This window comes from Macaca fascicularis, chromosome 5 (genome assembly GCF_037993035.2).
Source record: "Macaca fascicularis isolate 582-1 chromosome 5, T2T-MFA8v1.1".
Lineage (NCBI taxonomy): Eukaryota > Metazoa > Chordata > Mammalia > Primates > Cercopithecidae > Macaca > Macaca fascicularis.
Genome location: NC_088379.1, coordinates 104,877,039 through 104,901,243, shown reverse-complemented (window position 1 = coordinate 104,901,243; position 24,205 = coordinate 104,877,039). Strand labels below are relative to the sequence as shown.

The following is a 24,205-nucleotide window of genomic DNA, read 5'->3' as shown; positions in this document are numbered from 1 at the left end:
TTTGAAGTCGGGTAACTCATTGTCTCCAGATTTGTTCTTTTTGCTTAGTCTTGCGGTGGCTATGTGGAGCCTTTTTTGGTTCCAGATGAATTTTAGATTGTTTGTTCTAGCTCTGTGAAGAACGATGGTGGTATTTTGATGGGAATTGCATTGAATTTGTAGATTGCTTTTGGCAGTGTGGTCATTTTCACAATATTGATTCCACCATTCATGATCATGGGATGTATTTCCACTTGTTTGTGTCATCCATGTTTTTTTCAGTAGTGTTTTGTAGTTTTCCTTGTAGAGGTATTTCACCTCCTTGGATAAGTGTATTACTAAGTATTTAATTTTTTTGCAGCTATTGTAAAAGGGTTGAGTTCTTGATTTGATTCTCAGCTTGGCCACTGTTTGTATATAGCAAGGCTGTTGATTTATGTACATTACTTTTGTATCCTGAAACTTTGCTGAATTCATTTACCAGTTCTAGCAGCTTTTTGGATGAGTCTTTAGGATTTTCTAGGCATATGATCACATTATCAGCAAACAGCAACAGTTTGACTTCTTCTTTACTGATTCGGATGCCCTTTATTTCTTTCTCTTATCCGATTGCTCTATCTAGGACTTCCAGTATTATGTTGAATAGAAGTGGAGAAAGTAGACACCCTTGTCTTGTTCCAGTTCTCAAGGAAATGCTTTCAACTTTTCCCCATTCAGTATTATGTTGGCTGCGGGTTTGTCATAGATGGCCTTTATTACCTTAAGGTGTATCCCTTTTATGCCCATTTTGCTGAGGGTTTTAATCACATAGAATGCTGGATTTTATCAAATGCTTTTTCTGCATCTATTGACATGGTCATGTGATTTGTGTTTTTAATTCTGTTTATGTGGTGTATCACATTTATTGACTTGTATATGTTAAACCTTCCCTGCATTCCTGGTATAAAACCCACTCGATCATCATGGATTATCTTTTTGATATACTGTTGGATTCAGGTCACTAGTACTTTGTTGAGAATTTCTTCATCAGAGATATTGGTCTGTAGCTTTGTTTTTTTCTTATGTCCTTTCCTCGTTTTGGTATTAGGGTGACACTGGCTTCATGGTTGACTTAAGGAAGATTCCCTCTTTCTCTATCATTTGAAATAGCGTCAATAGGATACATACCAATTCTTCTTTGAATGTCTGATAGAATTCAGCTGTGAATACGTCTGGTCTAGGGCTTTTTTCTTTATTTGTTGCTAACTTTTTAATTATCATTTCAAATGCACTGCTTGTTATTGGCCTGTTAAGAGTATCTATTACCTACTGATTTAATCTAGATCAGTTATATCTCTCCAGGAATTTATCCATTTCCTCTAGGTTTTCTAGTATATGCACAAAAAGGTGTTCATAGTAGCCTTGAATGATTTTTTGTATTTCTGCGGTATTGGTTTTAATTTTTCCCATTTCATTTCTAATTGAATTTATTTGGATCTTCCCTCTTCTTTTTGTAGTTAATCTTGCCAATGGTCTATCAATTTTATTTATCTTTTCAAAGAACCAGCTTTTTAAAATTTATCTTTTGTATTTTTTTGTTTCAATTTCATTTAGTTCTGCTCTGATCTTGATTATTTCTTTTCTGCTGGGTTTGAGTTTGGTTTGCTATTGTTTCTCTATCTCCTTGAGGTGTGACTTGAGATTGTCTATTTGTGTTCTTTCTGTCTTTTTGATGGGGACATTTAATGAATGCTATGAACTTTCCTCCTGGTATCACTTTGCTGTATCCTAGAGGTTTTGACAGGTTGTGTCACTATTCTCATTCAGTTCAAATAACTTTTTAATTTCCATCTTGATTTCGTTGTTGACACAATGATCATTCAAGAGCAGGTAATTTAATTTTCATGTATTTGCATAGTTTTGAGGATTCCTTTTGGAGTTGATTTCAAATTTTATTTGACTATTTGCCATAATTTCAATTTTCTTAAATTTATTGAGACTTGTTTTGTCATCTATCATATGGTCTACCTTGGAGAATGTTCCATGTGCTGACGAATAGAATGTATATTCTGCAGTTGTTGGGTAGAATGGTCTATAAGTATCTGGTAAGTCAATTTGTTGTAGGCTATAGTTTAAGTCCATTGTTTCTTTGCTGACTTTCTGTCTTGATGACCTGTCTAGTGCTGTTAGTGGAATATTGAAATCTCCTACTATTATTGTGTTGCTGTCTATCTCATTTCTTAGGTCTAGTAGTAATCATTTTGTAAATTTTGGAGCTCCAGTGTTAGGTGCTTATATATTTAGGATTGTGATATTTTTCTGTTGGACTGGTACTTTTATCATTATATAATATCCCTCTTTGTCTTTTTTAACTTCTGTTGCTTTAAAATTTGTTTTGTCTGACATAAGAATAGCTACTCTTGCTCACTTTTGGTTTCCATTTGCATGGAATATCTTTTTCCACCGCTTTACCTTAAGTTTATGTGAGTCCTTATGTGTCAGGTGAGTCTCTTGAAGACAGTGGATACTTTGTTGGTGAATTCTTATCCATTCTGCCATTCTATATATTTTAAGTGGAGCATTTAGGTCATTTACATTCAAAGTTAGTATTCAGATGTGAGGTGCTATTCTATTCATTGTGCCATTTGTTTCCTGTATACCTTGTTTTTTTTTTTCTTTTTTTTTTCATCATGTTGTTGTTTTATAGGTCCTGTCAGATTTATGTTTGAAAGAGGCTCTCTTTTAATGTGATTCCAGCATTTGTTTCAAGATTTGGAGCTCCTTTTAGCAGTTCCTGTAGTTCTGGCTTGGTAATGACTGGTTCTCTCAGCATTTGTTTATCTGAAAAAGACTGTATCTTTCCTTCATTTAGGAAGCTTAGTTTTTCTGGATACAAAATTCTTGGCTGATAATTGTTTTGTTTAAGGAGGTCAAAGGAAGGATCCCAATCTCTTCTAGCTTGTATGGTTTCTGCTGAGAAATCTGCTGTTAGAATCTGACAGGTTTTCCTTTATAGGTTACCTGACATTTCTGCCTCACAGCTCTTAAGATTCTTTCCTTCATCCTGATGAGTATGGGCCTAGGTGGTGACCTTTTTGTGAAGAGTTTCTCAGGGATTCTTTTGGCTTCACGTATTTGTATCTCTAGATCTCTCGCAAGGCCAGGGAAGTTTTCCCTGTTTATTCTCTCAAATGTTTTGCAAACCTTTAGATTTCTCTTCTTCCTCAAAAACACCAATTATTCTGATGTTTGGTTATTTAACATAATTCCCAACTAAAATAAAGTCAATAATTCTATAGTACTGTTCTGGTAACATCCTTGTGAGGCTTAAAAGTAATGCATGTTGTTTATAGCAGCACAATTTGTAATTACAAAAATATGGAACCAAACTAAATGCCCATCAACAAACATAGATAAAGAAAATATGGTATGTATACACCATGGACTACTACTCAGCCATTAAACAGAATAAAATAAAATAATAGCCTTTGCAGTAACCTGAATGGAGCTGGAGACCATTATTCTAAGTGAAGTAACTCAGAAATGGAAAACCAAACATCATATGTTCTCATTTACAAAAGGGAGCTAAGCTACGAAGATGCAAAGGCATAAGAATGATATAATGAACTTTGGGAACTCAAGGAGGAAGGTTGAGAGGGGAGGTGAGGGATATAAGACTACATATTGGGTGCAGTGTATACTGTTTGAGTAAAGGGTGCACAAAAATCTCAGAAATCACCACTAAAGAGCTTACCCAGGTAACCAAAAACCACTTGTATCCTAAAAACTATTTAAATTAAAAATAAATAGATTTCAAATATAAATATAATGTAAATAACTCATCCAGCAGAGGCCACAATGTGCCTGTCACATCATAAGCACCTGATAATCAGGAACTCCTACTATTAGTACCTTACTTCCAAGTATTCTGATATTTATTTTGGCATTGACCATGTTGAACATCCTGCAAAGTTGAATAATTTGACAAATAAATAATGAAAATAAATTGTTGGAAGAATACATTTTAATTGAATTTTTAAAATAATATTTGCAATTTTGTTGATTCTGTCTAGAAAGAGTTCTGTGAATTTTACTTGCTTTACCACAATGAAGACAGATATTACAGTACACTGTCAAGCACTGGAAATATGTGTTCAACTTTTATTTTTAGAACATCTATGGATAAGATCTGTTAGCTAGAAATTCAAACACACAGTGACTCCAATTTGGAAATATGTATGTGTGGGTCTGAGTGTATACACACACACACACACACACACACACACACACCACCACCACCACCACCACCACCACCACCAACTCTAACCTCTGTAATCTGGGGCTCAAACCAAAGCTAGAAAGAGTCTCTACACATAAATCAAATAACGGAACAGGCTGCGAAAGCTAAGTTGCAAATGGGTGTTGGAAACAAGTAACACACAGAAGTGGTGAAGAGAGAAAATTAAAAGAGGAGAATAGGCAAATACAAGGAGAAAGAGACGTCATCCCATGCAGGAAGGTAAATATATTATTGTAGAGTCAGATCCTGTTGGCCTAAGCAGAAAATTGACCAAGAAAGCAGTGTATTTTGTGTGAACAGATACTAACTCTGTCAGCAAAATGAAGGTGACATGGAACTTCATGTACCAGTCAATAGTTGTAGGTAAACAAACGTTTTCAGCACAGCATTAGGAAATGTCAAGCAAGATTAAACATCTTTGGGAAAAAAAAGCAATAGCAACATAAGGATGGCCTTAATGAATGTATTCCATTTTATCTTAGTGTGTTATTATACTTAACTGTGTTTATCTATTTTTATATGTAATCACATATGTAATCACATTTTAATATGTAGCTCACTGCAATCTCCACCTCCAGGGTTTGAATGATTCTGCTGCCTCAGCCTCCCTAGTAGCTGGGACTACAGGCGCCCGCCACCACACCCAGCTAATTTTTTTTTTTGTATTTTTAGTAGACACGGGGTTTCACCGTGTTGACCAGGCTGTTCTCCAACTCCTGACCTCGTGATACGCTGCCCCAGCCTCCCAAAGTGTTGTGATTATATGCTTTTTTAAAAGGTATTTTTATTCTCCTTATAAGCCAGAGGAGATCATTTCTATGGAGCACTTGTTAGGTACCAGACATAGGAGTAGATGTTGCATGTACAAAGATGAAATGACACAATTTCTGACTTCAAGAGTGGGAAAACACTGGTACCATCTCTCTGATTTTATAGGTAATCAAATGCAAAGCAGCTGTGCTATGGGAGGTAAAGAATCCCTTTTCTAGAGGTAAGGCCCATGAAGTTCGTATTAAGGTGAAACACATTTTTCCATTTGTATTTAAATTTTTAAAAACTCAGAAAAGGGACAAGTCGGAAGGCAGGGAGACGCCAAGGTGGACAAGATGGTGGCGGCAGCTGCCCAGGGCGGGAGAAGTGGTGGTAAGGGAGGCAGTAGTGGGGCTGGCGGTGGTTCCAGCTGCAAGACAGGCAGTGGCCCTAGCGGCTTGTTTGGAGATAGATGATAAGCCTGTAAAAATTGACAAGTAGGATGGATCAGCCGTGAAAAACTCTTTGGGTGATTCTGCCAAAAAGGAAAGATCCTACAGGAATGGATCCTGACGATATTTGGCAACTGTCCTCCATCTTAAAAGGTTTGATGACAAATACACCTTGAAGCTGACCTTCATCAGTGGAAGAACAAAGCAGCAGCGGGAAGCCAAGTTCACCAAGTCCATCGCTAAGTTTTTTGACCACAATGGGATCCACTGGTCGTGCATGCATATAAGCCTGAAATATCCAGGCTCCATGACAGTCATGACAGTCTTGCCATAGAAAGAAAAACAAAATAGCAAATTCTAAAAGTAGCCCTCTTTCTGCTGGATCTTGCTGAATTACTGACTTCGGGGGTGGGGGAGATAAAAAGAACTTAAAATGGGTAAAGTAAGAAATGTTAAAAAGTCTCTGTTTTGCCCTGAAATTTTAGTCTATTCTGGATAAATAGGATTTTCTGACACAGATGTGAGAAGTTGTAGCTCTGATGTCAGGCCGTAGTCTCCTTGGTCTGCTGATTGCATTATTTTAATTTGCTTTTCTGGGAAAGCAGTTTTGCTAAAAGCAGTAAAGATTTTTTCCTTTGTACCTAGCAATACATTATATAGTATAGCTTTGGGCCAATTAGCATTTTAAGACTCCATTTTTTTAAATTATTAATCTGTTGTTGACTCTGTGAATTCCTATTTCAACAAGTGTTTCCTTGAAAAATTCAGAATACAACTTCTTGAGTATGACAGCTTTCCTTCACACACTATTTTTGAGGGTGTGTATGTATCTGATTTGGTGAGAATTTAAAAAACACAGCTTTTGCCTGTAATCCGAGCACTTTGGGAGGCTGAGGCGGGCGGATCATGAGGTCAGGAGATCAAGACCATCCTGGCTAACATGATGAAACCCCATCTCTACTAAAAAACACAAAAACTCAGCCAGGCATGGTGGCAGGCGCCTGTAGTCCCAGCTACTCAGGAGGCTGAGGCAGAAGAATGGCCTGAACCCAGGAGGCGGAGCTTGCAGTGAGCCGAGATCCCACCACAGTACTCCAGCCTGGGCTACAGAGTGAGACTCCGTCTCGAAACAAAAACAAAAACAAAAAACAAAAAAAAGCAAAAAAAAAAAAAAAAAACCACACATGACTTTTAAATTTGTTTGAAACAGACCTTTTGCCTGTTCCATTTTGCGCTCTTAACCAATTAAAGAAGCCAATGGCATTTTAATTTTATATTGTGTTTTCTACTAGTATATCCCTGTTGATTTGTTTGTGCCTTTTATTAACTGCCATTTAAAATTTTTTTCAATAAAAGGATGGAAGATGTGAAAAAAAAAACAACTCAGAAAAGTTAAAAATGGACAACCAAAAATCCACTAAGACTTTTTTTATATATAATCAACCAGCAAATAGAATACACTTGTTGTGACAGAAAGGTATAAATATAAATTATTAAATTTTTAAAAAGTGATCAAAGAATACATACAATATAATTCCAGTAAAAGACAGAAAAAAATTTCAAAGGGATATGTATCAAGACTTCAAAATCAATTAGCATTAGATATTTTCTATGTGTTAATTTGCAATTTCTACTTCTATTTTTTTTAAAGTATGCATTCTTGTATATTATTTAAGATGTAACTAATTCAGTATCAATTACTTCACAGATTATTCTAAATTGTTTAATTCAAGAAAGGAAGGTAGAGGAGGGTTTCAGCCTGGATAACCTTGAGGATAAACTCAATCTTTCGTATTTGGGAATAGTAGGATTAGCAAAACCCTTGAAAACATTTTGAAAGCACAATTTCAGGAAACTGGGATTTTTAAATTCATCTGAGACTCACGATCTTTTCTGAATCTAAACATCTTCTCTTTACTCTGTAGATGGTGGTGTAGGAATCTGTAGCACAGATGACCAAGTGGTTAGTGGTACCACGGTGACCCCACTCCCTGTGATTTTAAGCCATGAGGCAGCTGGCATAGTGGAGAGCGCTGGAGAAGGGGTGACTACAGTCAAACCAGGTACAGGATTCACACTCAGGGAACATGCTTGGTTCACCATCCTAAGATTTCCCAGCCTGGATGAAGAAACAGAGGCAATGAGAGACGAAAGGGCTTGCACAAGGTCACCATGCAGCCAGGACTTCAGGTGTTTTCCTCTTTCCCTCTCGGCCTGCCTGACTCAAGCATGTATGCATTCAGTCACTCATGTATTCTACCCTTCAACCATTATGTACTGAGTATCTACTAGACGCCAGGCACCAGGTTAGTGTCCGGAGATACGTGAGGATCAAAAGGGACACAGTGCCTACCAGTGTGGCATTCATAATCCAGTAACTTCCGTATTAGTGTTGGTGAACACGGTCTTCTGTCAGGGCCAAGACAACTAGAAATGGGAGGAGGGAAAAAGCATAAGTATGGACATTGTTCTGTGCTGAGTTCACAAAATGGAGGCTACATGGCTAGAGCCGAATGAACATGAACTTTTCTTAGGTGACCTATGCCGCCCCTTCACCAATTTCCTCTTCCAACATGGTCTCTCTTCCTGAGCATGGAATCAATGAAACAGACTAGGTGAAAGGAAATGAAAGAGACATAGAAGGAACCATCCCACCATCAACAATATCTGCCTTATTACCTTTAGCCATGCTTAAATGCCACTGGTTATGGATTGCTAATTATACAGGGGGAATAACTAGGACGTTTCTATACCATCATTTTCACATGAATTTTACATATAAAATGTTATGGGCCAACCATTTTTCTTGGTCTTGTGGAATAGGTAGTGTAGATGATTAAAAATAAAAATTATGTTTAATTTTTAAAAATCACTTTTGCTGCTAGATTGGACCTGCCACCTTACCAAATACTTATTTGAACTGTGAACAGAAAAATAAAATGAACTGTTTAATTTGAGTTTCAGCTCTTACTAATTTCTTTAGTCAGAAATTAATAACAAAATGACACCCTTACTTTTCACCCCTTCTCCCTCCACCACAATAGGAACAGTAAATAATTCACAAATTATCACAAGCTAAAAACATTTCAAAGTCAGTTCTTATCCTAAAAGTCCCTAACTTATTGTAGAGGGTTGAAATTTCCAGAGGAATTTCTGGAATTATTCTCTGTCCCATTTTTGTTAGTTTTCCTCAAAAAAGAACTAAGATCATTTTAAAAGCATTCATTTCATAATAAAGATAAACCTAGTCACTTTGAAAAGAATTAGTTCAAAATTCTCATTTTTATTGTAAATCAAACTATAATAAAAAACAGGTCTTACCAACATCTAGTGGCACTATTATACCCTACTTTCAACTAAAATTTATATTTATACTTACAGTAAAATTTAAATAGTTAAGGATTAAATTAAATGTCTGTAAAGCCTCCAGGAGAAATTGATACACTGCATACAAGTTAACACAGTGAAAGCAATTTTTCCAATCCATGTTGTTTCCCATATTTGCATTTCCTCTTTAGGAATCTTCAGGCACTTATAAACCCAAACGTATAAACAAGGCTGTGGCAGGCAATGACAAATGACATAGTTGTGACTGGACTGTAGTTTTTGGAGACTTTTAAAGACACATGCTTCTAATTTTTTTTTTCTTTTTTTTTGAGACGGAGTCTGACTGTGTCGCCCAGGCTGGAGTGCAGTGGCGCGATCTCCGCTCACTGCAAGCTCCGCCTCCCGGGTTCACGCCATTCTCCTGCCTCACCCTCCCGAGTAGCTGGGACTACAGGCGCCCATCACCACGCCCGGCTAATTTGTTTGTATTTTTAGTAGAGACGGGGTTTGATGGTCTCGATCTCCTGACCTGGTGATCTGCCCACCTTGGCCTCCCAAAGTGCTGGGATTACAGGCGTGAGCCACTGCGCCTGGCCAGCTTCTAATGTTTTAAAGACATGTGAGCTTTAAGTTTTTGTTCTATTAATACCTGGATAGAAATTGTAAAAGAATTTGTTTTATCCCTCTCCAGGTGATAAAGTCATCCCACTTCTTATTCCTCAGTGTGGAAAATGCAGACTCTAAAAATCTGGAAAGCAACTACTGCTTGAAAAAAGAGTAGGTTTCTGATGCTCTCTTTGCTCAGATACTGAGTGTGCACAATAGTTATGCTCCTGTCTCATGCCTTTATGTGTCTCTATATTGCATTGTCCAGCGTGAGCAATCCTCGGGGGACCCTGCAGGATGGCACCAGGAGGTTCACCTGCAGGGTGAAGTCCATCCACCACTTCGTTGGCATTAGTAGCTTCTCTCAGTACGCGGTGGTGGATGAGAATGCAGTGGCCAAAATTGATGCAGCCTCGCCCCTGGAGAAAGTCTGCCTCATTGGCTGTGGATTTTCAACTGGCTATGGGTCTGCAGTCAAAGTTGCCAAGGTAAGAATGACAATGGATGATAAAAACCAGTTACACGCAGACTGTCAGGAACGAAAAGGGAAGCAATTTCTCACAAGATTTGAAGATTATTTTTGTAGATTTGAAGTGTTGATTAAGAGTAGAAAAATGGGGCCGGGCGCGGTGGCTCACGCCTGTAATCCCAGCACTTTGGGAGGCCGAGACAGGTGGATCACGAGGTCAGGAGATCGAGACCATCCTGGCTAACATGGTGAAACCCCGTCTCTACTAAAAATACAAAAAAAAAATTAGCCGGGCGCGGTGGCGGGCGCCTGTAGTCCCAGCTACTCGGGAGGCTGAGGCAGGAGAATGGCGTGAACCTGGGAGGCGGAGCTTGCAGTGAGCCGAGATCGCACCACTGCACTCCAGCCTGGGTGACAGAGCAAGACTCCGCCTCAAAAAAAAAAAGAAGAGTAGAAAAATTGCCCAGAAAGAATTGAGAACACAGGCTAGAAATTTCACCTGTTTATCACAGATAAAAAGCTGTTAAGAAAATGTAAAGATTTCATTTTCAATAAGTATTCTGTATTTGCTCTTTATGAGGTCATGAAATGTTAGGCCTGAGAATTCATTTAGTAATTCTTTCAACAATTAGAGAGCACCTACACATGCCTCAGGCACCCTAGGTTCTGCTAGGTTCTGAGACAGCAAAAGTAAATGAAATGAAGCGTTTGCCCTTGAGGAGCATCTAGTCTGCGGATCCTCTACTCCCAGAATTAGGATCAACAGTAGAGTCCAAAACCTTACCAGATGCACTTCCAAACCAAGGCTCACCCACTCTGTGGATTCTTAGACAGAAAGTAATGAAGCTTCAGTGATGCGTAATTCACTCATCATGGAATTTCACTGCTAAACTAACTCTCCTACCATGAACATATACCACACATATACTTCAGAAGTGTTTAATTTCAAGCTGAAATTCTTTAAAGGCTCCTCATCTGAGTAGGCTGAAAATCTAGTAGTATCTTTATTTTATGAAACTGAGGTCTAGATATATAAAGATATTTGCCCCAAATCTCACTGCTGGTTAAATGAGAGCTGAGCCTAGAACATCATCTTTCTCAAATCTCCTGCTGAATCTTAAATCACAATACATAATTATTAGCATTTTTAAATCACAGTCACAAGCCTTGTATTTTTGTAAATAAGATAGAAAGTGGTGTTGTACCCCATAGTATTGAATAACACTTGGTCAATGAATGAGTGAATAGACACCCTTAAGGGAATATAAGGCTGAGATTATTTGGGACGGTAAAGCATGTTACCCACAATGAAGGCTGACTATGGGAGAACAGGTTAATCAATAGCCCTTAGCCAATTTAAACAATTTAGAGCTTCTTGATCCTGAAGTGGATTAGGTGCCGCTGTTGCTGCTCTTGTTGAATCTAGAACCGTAGCCAGACATGGGACTGGAGGACGAGCGAAAGATGTTTACCGAGTCCGGAGATCCTGAGGAGGAGGAAGAGGAAGAGGAGGAATTAGTGGATCCCCTAACAACAGTGAGAGAGCAATGCGAGCAGTTGGAGAAATGTGTAAAGGCCCGGGAGCGGCTAGAGCTCTGTGATGAGCGTGTATCCTCTCGATCACATACAGAAGAGGATTGCACGGAGGAGCTCTTAGACTTCTTGCATGCAAGGGACCATTGCGTGGCCCACAAACTCTTTAACAACTTGAAATAAATGTGTGGACTTATTCACCCCAGCCTTCATCTTCTGGGCATCAGAATATTTCCTTATGGTTTTGGATATGCCATTTGTTTCTTATTTGTATAACTGTAAGTTCACATGAACCTCATGGATTTTGGCTTAGGCTGGTAGCTTCTATGTAATTCGCAGTGATTCTATCTTAATAAAAGTTCTGTGATCTGCAAAAAAAATAAAAATAAAAAATAAAAAAACAATTTAGAGCATATCTTTCCCAAATTTCTGTGACTTTAGCAGTTAGTCCTTTGTTCAATTGCCTCATCCGTTTTAGCAGTTGGTCTAAGTGAGCCTATGCAAGAACAGAAGATGAGAATACTCATAACAATAGGTTGTATTCATTATTAAAATACAGACAAACGTTTCATTGTGTGTGGTTCACTAGTGTATTTTTAAAGCACGGATATACTCTTCACGACTATCGAATGTTAATGAACCAACAAGTTAATTATTTAGGGTTTAATGGAAATTTTTCTGTCTCCTGGAGTAGCCTTTTCCACTTATTTTCCAAATATTGTCTTTGTGTATGTATGAGATACTGAAGCCGGCTATCAAGGGATTTCAGCAATCGGGAGTCCCTTCAAGATTGTAATCACTGCCATCTGGATCTCAAAGATCATCTAGTCCCCTGGTTCCCAGCTGAGTTCCACCTGCAGAGATTCTCATTTAATTGGCATGGACTGTGGCCTGGATAATGGGATGGTCTTAAATCTCCCCAGATGAATCCAATATACAGCAGTTTAAGAACCACTGACAAGTTCAACCCCCTGAATTTAAACATGAATCAACTGAAGCCAAAAGAGGTTTTGATAACAGGTTGGACAGAAGAGTCTGAGCAGCATTTGATAAACACGTAGGCATGGCATTTTATAAAGCTTAGGCACTTTCTAACAATCATTACTTAACCCATTTTTGTGTTTTCCAAAAGCACAGGTCACCCCAGGCTCTACCTGTGCTGTGTTTGGCCTGGGAGGGGTCGGCCTATCTGTTGTTATGGGCTGTAAATCAGCTGGAGTGGCCAGGATCATTGCAATGGACATCAACAAGGACAAATTTGCAAAGGCAAAGAGTTGGGTGCCACTGAATGCATCAACCTTCAAGACTACAAGAAACCCATCCAAGTGGTGCTAAAGGAAATGACTGATGGAGGTGTGAATTTTTCATTTGAAGTCATCGGTCGGCTTGACACCATGGTATGTACCATGACATGCCCTGAGATTTTTGCCTCTGCAACCTGGAGGATGTTTTTAGGCAACAGAATATACATATTATATATAAAGGATATTTTAAATGATGAATGGAAATTTCCCATCATCTGTTTGTTAACTGGCTTATTTAATTTATTGTTATGAAAAATCTACCATTGAATCAGCTACACAAACTTGTCTCAAGTCGTATTTCCTCTTGAGGAAAGAAAAGCAGCTTGTTTTTCTTAACTGTATCATTACAAATTTACTTTATTAATTTTCAGTTGAAACTTGAAACTCAAGTAACTATAAATAATAAGAATTATGCTCTCAAATTGGCTAGTTTTATTTTTCTCCCACAATTTTAAGAAAAACAGTTTAACAATTTTGTATATGTTCTTGATTAATTCCAAACTTTTTATACATATTATTCTTTGGCCAAAAGAAATGAGCAATTTTAGACCAACTATTATTTTATTGACAGGAAATGTGCTCTAAGGAAAGTGACTGCTTTAATATATCACTATATTTTACCACAGAGACAGGACAGTGCCTGGCACGTAGATGGCATCCAATACTAGTTGGACTGAATATTTAAAAAATCAACAGATTTTTACTACCCTCAAACTTAAGAGCTACATATCTCATAGCATTGTTTATAGGTTACATAAGACAATACATGTGACATACTTAGCACAGTGCCACCTGTCATATGGTAAGCTTCCAATAAATGTCAGCTGCCTTTTTTTTTTTTTGAGTCAGGGTCTCACTCTGCCATCCAGGCTGAAGTGCAGTGACATGATTATAGCTCACTGCAGCCTCTACCTCCTGGGCCCAAGTAATTCTCCTACCTCAGCCTCCAGAAATGCAGGGATTAGAGGCATGAGCAAGCACACCTAACCTCAGTTGGCATTATTGATATCAAATATTATTTCCAATCTTGCAGTGCTTATATCATCTTTGGCTTATACATGATTTACTTTCAAATAATTACAAATATCAATCGCAACGGTAAACACATCTCTAGTTATATTTCACCTACCCAGAATTCTCTAGAATCCTACTAAAAAAGTCTCCAGAGACCAACAGGTTTCCATTGCTGAGGTTTTCTAAAAGGTCCAGCAGTGTGGGTAACAGGGAGCAGAACCCCAGAGATCAAAGCTTTTGGCAGCCTTGACCTGGGACAGATGCCACAGAGTAATAAAGTGTCAAGAGAATTCAATTTTTCCAGGGCTATGGCTTTTCTCTTTATGCTCTTTTTCTATATTTCGGTCCATTTTCTCATGTGCAACTGGAGTGTACCTTATCTCAAGATACCAAATATATGACAGTCACATGTTCTGAGGATGTCTGGTCTTCCAAAGGTCAGAATCCAAAATCAAAGAACTAATCATTATATATCTTGGGAGGATTCTAAACCATTTTGTTGCTACAGAACATGTTCAAAATCCTGACTAGAGAATTCTTTCTAGACTGTCTTTTGAGGTTCCTGAATAATCAGTGCATTTCAATGTAACACCGATATACATTTGGGGAGATAAAAACAATATTTAAAACATGTCCATTTCATATATGGACAGAATAGGAGTCCATTTAAAATGGAGGCCCTCAAGTGGACAAGAGACTAATTTTGGTGATATAATCATTTCACTTGTTCACTGTTAAAATATCTGCTTGAAAGTACTGAGTTCAAAATAACTACTTAATAAATGAATGAAAAATGAATTAACTCACTCACAGATTGCCTAAGAATTTTGTGATGATGAAATTGTATGCTTATATAAGGAATCAGACTTTATATATGTTTGTAATGATGTTTTCCTCTTCATTTCTTTATTAGGAAGAATTAAGTGCACTCCAAGTTATTCATCTATTCTTTCATTCAAAAACCACTTTCTGGGCATTTCCTAAATCCACAGCACTATTCTATGCAAAAAAAAAAAAAAAAAAGAGCTGGGGGATGAAGGAGCAAAGGACATGATCTCTTCCCTCTACACAGTCACAATCCAGCTAAGCCTATTACATGATATTGTGCATTATGAGTAGGAACTATGTGACTCCACGTTAAGGATGCTAAATATTCACTTTATTCCAGATGGCTTCCCTGTTATGTTGTCATGAGACATGTGGCACAAGTGTCATTTTAGGGGTACCTCCTGATTCCCAAAACCTCTCAATGAACCCTATGCTGCTACTGACTGGACGCACCTGGAAGGGAGCTATTTTTGGTGGTATGTAGTTAGGTTTCAGAGCCAAATTCTCATTAACCTTAAAATTTCTCCCTTTTTACAAGTGACAAGGCAAGGTTTTTAAAAGCAATGTGATCAAAAATAAATTAAAATTCCTATCCTATTTATAGACTTCAAATCTACTAGATGTAGAACTAATGCAGACAGAAGGTCCCAAAATAGACTTTTCTAATGTCACCGCTAACCAGGACCTTTCTGTCATCTCCATCTGTTTTCGAACCTGTGACTCTGTAAGGCATAGAAATTTCTAGTAGGACATAGAAATCTATAACAATATTTCATATCTACACCCAAATTAGGACAACTGATAAATTTGCTCCTTAACTTTGGGCATAAGCATCTGTACTACAACATCTCTTCGAGAAAGATCGTGAGTAAGACCACTTGTTATCTGCAAATTTTTTTCTAGGTCAAAGCACTGTAAAAGATATTGAAGTTACTCTATCTCTTATTAACCTCAGTTATAGCAGTCTGGAATGCACTTTTTCTAAACTTTCATTTATTTGGAAAATCTTCTCTTCAATTCTCCCATTTACCCCTGGTTGAATCTAACAATGATATTGTCTTCTTTTCAGGCTTTAAGAGTAAAGAATCTGTCCCCAGACTTGTGGCTGACTTTATGGCTAAGAAGTTTTCATTGGATGCACTAATAACCAATGTTTTACCTCTTGAAAAAATAAATGAAGGATTTGACCTGCTTCACTCTTGGAAAAGGTAGATTTAAAGTTGGTTTTTGTTTTGCTTTGTATTCTACAGTAGTGGGTTGTCTAGCAGAGAATGAAAAAGTGGAAAGATGAGAAAAAATTAGAGTGCCTTCGTTTTTCCATTACCTGTTCAGTCTTTGCATGCAGCACATGTAAGATCTTACTGTGAGAAGCTGAAAATAGTTGCTTTGCATTTCCTATTTTGCTGAAGTCAAATTATGTTGATTACAGCAAATCTGAATGATCAGAGTCACTCAGCCTTCTTTAAAAGAGAACACTCACCTTTGACTCAATAAATGGATAAAGTCTATTTAAACAACCATAATTATAACATGGAGTCACTGAAGCCTCTGCCTGTCGCCTAAATAATGCTGACACTTAATGGTTGTAAATTTAAATTATTTTCAGGACATCCTCAACATTTTCATTATGGGAATAGGTGAAACTTAATAGTTTTATTTTTTCTTTGCAGTTTACAAATTTTTTTTATCAATAAAAGTTATTGTAAACTTTTTTATTTATTTTATTTTTTATTTTTATTTTTTTTTTTTTTTAATTTTTATATGGAGTCTCGCTCTGTCACCCAAGCTGGAGTGCAGTGGTGCGATTTTGGCTCACTGCAAGCTCCGCCTCCTGGGTTCACGCCATTCTCTTGCCTCAGCCTCCCAAGTAGCTGGGACTACAGATGCCCGCCACCTCGCCCGGCTAGTTTTGTATTTTTAGTAGAGACAGGGTTTCACCATGTTAGCCAGGATGGTCTCGATCTGCTGACCTCGTGATCTGCCCGCCTCAGCCTCCCAAAGTGCTGGGATTACAGGTGTGAGCCACCGCGCCCAGCTGACTAAACCCTATTTTAAATGTCTGCCTTACATTTTCACTAACGCTTAGAAAAATAAGACAATTATATTTCCTACCGCTAACATTTCACACTTACAACCAGCTAATAAAATGAATTTTGTCACCTGCATTTATATGAGGCACAACTGGAAACAGACAGTTATATCTAACCTCTGCCTTCTAGCTCCAGAGTCTGAGATTTTTCTGCTATCCCACTCTTATGTTCATGAGGCTTTCAAGTTTAAGTAGCATTTCTTAGGCACTCACCAATCTGCTATACTAGATACTTTATACAACAAATAGTCTTGATGAGGGAAAGAAACTAGCACCCTCAGAGCACCAGCAAGTTTGACTAAGTGTCTTACCTGCATTATCGCATGTGATTACCAGACAATGTTCAGTGTCAGTCTCAATATCATTATCTTTGAGAGGAGAAAACTGAGACTTGGAGAAGACATGACTTTGCCAAAATCATCAGGTGGTGGTAGAAAGGGGAGCCAGAATTCAAAGGTAGATCTTGTTGTTAGCAAATCTATTCACTTTCTATTAAACCACACCACCCCTCAAGAGTGCATGGATATATAAACATATACATATATGGAAAACAACAGTCATCAAAGGTTAGTTATCATTGTCATCGTTATTATCAATGACATCATCATCATGATCATCATCATAGGATTGAAAAGATGATGGCAAATACAGAGATGACCACAACAAAAGGACAGTGCTGAGCAACAAAAGAAGTCATTAAGCATGCCTAAATTCACTTTATGAGAATGTCATATAGTAATATGCATATTTAAATAAAATGAATTCTATCAATAAGCAAAGATTTAAAATTGTAATGATCAATATTGTTAAAAGTAAGGTGACATGGGCACTTTCACATACTTTCAATCGTAATGGATACATTCTTTTGGGAAAGCAATTTGGTAATTTGCATTAGAAGCCTTAAAAAAGAAAACTAGATCCTTTGTCCCAGTGAGTCCCTTTCTAGAAACATATTCTATAGAAATAATCAACTATTCAAACATACATATAGGTTTAAGTCTGTTTACTTGTTATCTGTAATGTCAAAACTTAGAAACATTCTAAAACTCCAACATTAAGAACATGATTTAATAAATTCCAACCAACTATTAGAAATGAAAGAAATGACTTCACTGGGAAATCCTTATGATGTTATTTTAGGCTCATAAAATAAAGAATGTAAATATTATACAAAATGGTCACAAATTTTCAACAAGAACAGAAAAAATGTACATATTTCCAGAAAAAAGTTGGTAGAAATTCAATAAAACATTGACACTGATTATTTCTAGGCTGTGGAATTATAGATTCCTTTTCCTTTCTTCTTTCTGCTGTCCTGTATTCTCCAAATTATGTGCATGTATTCACACGTACATAATTTTTAAAGAGTCACAAAGACCATCTTTTTCCAATCATCAGAAGTTGGCTTATAGATAGGACATTAATTCTAGTGTAAATGAGGTGGGTGGATCACCTGAGGTCAGGAGTTCAAGACCAGCCTGGCCAACATGGTGAAACCCTATCTCTACTAAAAATAAAAAAATTAGCCAGGCATGGTAGCATATGCCTATAATCTCAGCTACTCAGGAGGCTGAGGTAGGAGAATCCCTTGAACCTGGGAGGCGGAGGTTGCAGTGAACTGAGATCCTGCCATTGCACTCCAGCCTGGGCTGTAAGAGTGAAATTCCATCTCAAAAAAAAAAAAAAAAAAAAAATGAAGTGTCAAAATTAATACAAATCAACATTATTCTGTCTTTCTAAGAATCCTTAAACATCTCTGTATCAAAGGTCTATCAAACCTCGAGCTCTATACTAACAACCAGAGCAAGTTACAAATCCTGCTAAGTGTCAGTTTATATAATCTCTAAGATGGAAATAATATGAAAACCTACCTCCTAGTGTCATTGTTTAGGTTGAAGTTTCAGTAAGAAAATGCATGAAGAATGTGACAAATAGAACTTATTGTAAGTTATTATCTATTGTTTTTGTTTTGTTTTGTTTTGTTTTTTGAGACACGGTTTTGCTCTTGTTGACCAGGCTGGAGTGACTTCCAGCAAATTTTGACTCTGGAATCAAGAATTTCTCTATTTGCCGATCCCCTCTCCATAATGAAACTTTGTGAATGTACATAGTTTGTACTCATTTTAGCCAGCAGGGAGGCAGGGATAACCATTACATCCAAAATGAATACCTAAAGGAAAAAATGACAATATTTAACCTGAAAGTTCCATTCTGTTCATTGGTACCCAATGTAAATATTTATGCCTACATTTAAAGGATGAGGAGGAGTTTGACAGAAGCAAAACTGGAGGAGGGCATCCAAGACCAAGGGTTCAGCAGGAAAGAGCAGAGCATATTTAGGAAATTCTAAGTATTTAGTATTAGTGGCCCATAAATTTCATAATGGGAAAGGTCTGTGGCCAAGTAACAGCGATTCCTGGATTCCTTACAAAAAGATCATGTGCACCACTTTAGGTCCACCAGGACACAAGCCACTCTGTGGTTACACTTTTACATTTTGATTTTGACTTGCCTCCTTCCCCACCAATGTCAATGTAACTAGGAGCCAGTGCATGGTGCAGAAGTCTCCCATGTGCCCCTCCCACCCCATGGAGGACTGTGCCATTCTATGACAACACTGGCAGTGCCCACCTACTGCCCCCCACTCCACCTGCTCCCTTAGCCTGGGAGGAAGAAGGGTGGAAGCTAGATGTCAACTTCTGTTCCACTGGCAGGATTTGATGACCACTGCTGTGACACGGACATGTAGAACCCCATTTTCTTTTTCTGGATCTCACACCATCAGCATCAGTGTAAAAGCCACAGAGTACCCAGCAACAGGTAGTGTCCCATGATGTTATCTTAGGGAGATTAAGAAAACGGTCTTGACCCTGAGTATCTCCTTCAGCATTCTTGACAAAACAATCACATGTTCTCTACGTTTAAAAGACCCTTCCAAGTGGGCAAAACTCTTTCATTAACCTCATCCCAGCTTGACTAAGTATTGTTAGGAAATTTCAGAGACATGGCATCAAGATGGTAAGTGTGTGGGATACAAGGGATAGGGAGGAGGCTAGTTCCAAAGTGTTTGCCTGACAACTTGGTGTGGATGGTGGGTCCCTCCACCAACTTGCGATCTAAAGACAGTATCAGGTATTTGCGGTAAAGAGGGTTGTCTTAGTCCGTTTTGTGCTACTATAACAGAATACCTGAGACTGAGTAGTTTACAATGAAGAGATTTATTGGCTAACAGTTCTGGAGGCTGCGGATTTTAATATCGATGTGTCAACATCTGTTCAAAGGTTTCTTGTTATATCATTACATGGTAGAAGGTATGAGAGTGAGAGAGAGCAAGAGGAGGCTGAACTCACATTTTTGCAACGTGATTAATCCTAGCCGTGATGGTATAGCCTACTGGCCTACTTACTTCTTAAGGGGTTCCACCTCTTTTTTTTTTTTTTTTTTTTTTTTGAGATGGAGTCTCACTCTGTTGCCCAGGCTGGAGTGCATTGGCGCGATCTCGGCTCACTGCAAGCTCCACCTCCTGGGTTCATGCCATTCTCCTGCCTTAGCCTCCTGAGTAGCTGGGACTACAGGTGCCTGCAACCATGCCCAGCTAATTTTTTTTATTTTTTTATTTTATTTTTTATTTTTTTGCATTTTTAGTAGAGACGGGGTTTTACCAGGTTAGCCAGGATGATCTCCATCTGACCTCGTGATCTGCCTGCCTCGGCCTCCCAAAGTGCTGGGATTACAGGCGTGAGCCACTGCGCCTGGCCTCCACCTCTTAATACTCTTACATTGGCAACTAAACTTCAACATAAGTCTTGGAGGAGATAGCAATGGTTAAATTTGGAAATGGACTTGAAGAGTTTGAAGGCCTTCTAGGATTTTCTAATATAGTTGTTTATACAAAGTCTGGAGCTAAACATGGGAGGTACATTTCTTGTAAGGCCAACCTTTAGTCATCTTTGTGTGACAGGGATCTCTAACTGCGATTAATAGCAGAGTCCTTACAGTCTCTTTGTTCCCCTTTCATAACTGCAAAAACTGTTGGTTAAATCCTCTACTTAAAACTCTTTAATGTGAATATCAGAAGTAGAAACAAAAGCAATTTTAGCTTTTAGCCAGTATATAGGACTTTTAAAATTATGTTATACCATGTCTCAATTCTTATATCATAATCTTTCATAAATTATGCTAGACCCTGTTTCTATTATATAATGTTTTCTATTTGAAATTGAATTTTTCATTTTTAAATAATTTTAGCCAGTAGCTTATATTGTCAGTATCTTCCATGCCTTCCTGCAAGTCAAAATCTTATCCCAAGTGACAGTCCCAGCTCTACTCACCCGTCTTCATCATATCATGGTGAAGTTTCCCCAAATTCTCTCTCCTTCCTGAAGCCTTTCTGTGAAGAGATCCCTTTCTAAACATCTCCCTTGATTACACATAAAAGTTTACTCTCAATTTTTTTTAATGTACTTGAAAAAATAAACACAGTTGAAGGGGGTTAATTATATAAAGCATTTCTTCACACATATGTTAGTTTTCTATTTCTGAGTAACAAGTACCACACAATTATTGGCTTGAATGAACACCATTTATTCTCTCAAGGCTTCTGCAGGTGAAAAATCTGGAAACAGCTGAACTAGTTGCTCCAACTAGAGTCTCAACAGTATTAGCTGGCCTGTGTTCCTTTCTGGAGCTTGGGGCCCTCTTTCTGGCTCACATTGCTGTTGCCAGAATTCAGTTCCCAGTGGCTGTGGGACTGAGTCTTCTGCTTTCTTACTGGCTGTCGACCAGGGAACAATCTCAGCATGGCTCTCTCTGCATACCCTCTCAGGCTCCCAAACTCCTGACTCTGAAACCCCTCAAGTCTAACACAACAGAGTCTCCTACAATGTCAGGTGATCACACACATGACTATTCCATCAGCACTTGCCCTGTAACACAACCTAATCCAGGGAGTGGATGTCCCATCATAGTCAAAATTTCCATCCTCATGTAAGCATAAGGGATCATACAAGACATGTATACCAGGGAGGTGGAATCTTGAGAGTCGGCTTAGAATTTTGTCTACCATCATGTTTCAATAAGTTTGGCCTGCTATACCAAACATAACAGACTGGATGGCTTAAACAACAAACATTTATTTCTCACCATTATGGAGGATGGGGAGTACAAGACCAAGGGGCCAATAGAGCTGTGCCTGGTGAAGGGCAACTTCCTGGCCTGTAGACATACACCTTCCCTCTGTATCCTCACATGACTGAGAGAATGATCACCTTGTGTCTCTTCTTATAATGGCACTAACCCCATTCCTGAGGATGGAATCACCTCCCAAAGCCCCACCTCCAGATACCGTCACATTGGGGATTAGACTTCAACACGTGAATTTTGGTGGAACACAAACCTTCAGTCTGTACCACACAACATGACAGTAGAATTCATGAGGATGCTCTCGATGTCAAATTCCTGTAAATTATTAAAGAATGTAATTGACATTCTTGAAGAAATTATTAAAGAAATTTGATTGTCCTGCCTCTATTAAAGACTTTCAAGAATATTATGTAAATGAATTTTTATTATGGAGCAAATAAATCAAATCAAATGAAAACAAAATGGGAGGTTGACTTCAATAATTTCATGAATATATTTAAAATCAAATTCTTAGCATGGAGAAAAATCTCAAATTTTAGTATAAAGAAATAAACTAAGAAAGAAATAGACAAGGAAAAATATTTTCAACATATATGATTGACAAAAAATAGATATTTCTAATATCCAAGTGCATTTTATTTAAAAATAGACAACCCAGTAGGAAAACGGACAATGATGAATTTCATAGGAGAGGAAATTAAAATGACCAACAAGCATATTAAATGGTATTGAGCCTTGGTAGTTGTCAAAAAAATACAAACTAAAGCAAAATGAGATATCACACATTAGCTTTTGGTATGGGTAGAAATATGCATTGTCATAGGTATCTGACAAGAAATTTGTGATATTTATTAAAATTTACAATGTGCTTGTCCCCAGCAATACCACATTTTGGAATAGAATCCATATAAATAAAAATATCTGTGCATAAGGACATAGAGACAAGACTACCTACTGCAGCCTTATTTGTAGAAGAAACAAAAATTTTTAAACTGAGTGATGGACAGAATAAGGAATGATAACTCCCAATTTTGAATGGTAAGTGGATCTTTCTTTAAAAACAGGGAGCTGGGTGTAGTGGCTCATGCCTGTAATCCCATCACTTTGGGAGGCCACGGTGTGAGGATCACCTGAGCTCAGGAGTTCAAGACCAGCCTGGGCAACATGACAAAAAGTCGTCTCTACACAATTAGCCAGGCATAGTGGCATGTGACTGTAGTCTCAGCTATTTGGGAAGCTGAATTAGGAGAATCACTGGATCCCGGGAAGCAGAGGTTGCAGGGAGCCATGACCGTGCACTGCACTCTAGCTTGGGCAACAGAGAAAGACCCTGTCTTAAAAAATATATATATATCTTAAAATCTGGCAGTATTAAAATTATAAATCACTATAAAAAGCAAGGTACAGAGTAATTTGTATTGTATGATCCAATTTTTGTGAAAGACAAATTTTACGCCTGTTCCTCTACCATGCCTCCCCAAGTCCTTCATTCCAAATAGCACCTCTGTCTCTACTCTCAAAGCAACAACTGATCCCTGTGACAGGACACTTCCCAGCCAGGCTGATAGGTAGACTTGGCTGCCTGTGTGTCTTTTCTTCAAAGAGTGTGAGCTTCCTTTTATGAATAATAATTGTAGCTAACATTTAGGAGGGTGCTCCTACCTGCTAAACTCTGTGATCAGTACTTTAAATTGATTATTTAATTTATTCACTAAACAGTCCTTTAAAATGGTGCTGTTATTCCTCTTCATCTTACAGATAAGGAAACTAAGGCAAAACAAACAAACAACAACAACAAAAAAATGAAATAATAAGTGCAAGCACACAGAGCTAGTAAGGAATAGGGTCTGCCAGGTCCAAAAAGGCATGCCATCACCACTGCCCCATACTGCCTCTGGCACAGGTAGAGGTCATGTCTTACTCATCTCTGTCGCTCCACTGGACCCAGCTTAGAGCCTGACCTAGGGAGATGCTCAGTCAATGCTGATTAATTTTAGGTAGAACAGCAATGTCAGGCACAGTGAGCACTTTTGCTGTGATTGATTGGGTGTCTGATTCTCTGCTATGAAGAGAAGGGGAGTGCTGGATCAAATACATCCCTCTGGTGCCTAGCTCTCTGCTTTATTTGTCCTGCTTTCTTGCTCCTCCTTCTTCTTAACTGCATCACTTGGGTTCAGAGCTGGAGCTTAGTCCAGTCAAAGGAAAAACAGAACTCTGAATGGCCTGAGTGAGCCTGAAGGACACATACAAAGTCTAGCAAGTGAAAAAAGAGAGATTAAAAGTGGGAAATATTTAATATAATCAAGATGTTATCTGAAATTGGTATATTGCAAACAATGTCCAGATTTCAAATGCTGATTCAGCGCCCATTCATTCTGAAAATGGTGTTAATTGAATAATACGTGATGTATGTGGTTTAAAGACTCCAGATAA

The 24,205-nt window shown here is 38.1% G+C and overlaps 1 protein-coding gene across 1 annotated transcript; it reads left to right on the top strand.

The window, feature by feature from the left end:
- The first annotated feature begins 11,232 nt into the window (after positions 1–11,232).
- Positions 11,233–11,799, top strand: LOC102123032 (cytochrome b-c1 complex subunit 6, mitochondrial). Its single transcript, XM_005555517.4, has one exon. The coding sequence runs from the start codon at positions 11,303–11,305 to the stop codon at positions 11,576–11,578; it is 276 nt and encodes a 91-aa protein (XP_005555574.2). The 5' UTR covers positions 11,233–11,302; the 3' UTR covers positions 11,579–11,799.
- The last annotated feature ends 12,406 nt before the right edge of the window (positions 11,800–24,205 follow it).

Bases quoted from the DNA above. Each gene is read 5' to 3' on its own strand.
- LOC102123032 (XM_005555517.4), top strand. From the start codon at position 11,303: ATGGGACTGGAGGACGAGCGAAAGATGTTTACCGAGTCCGGAGATCCT.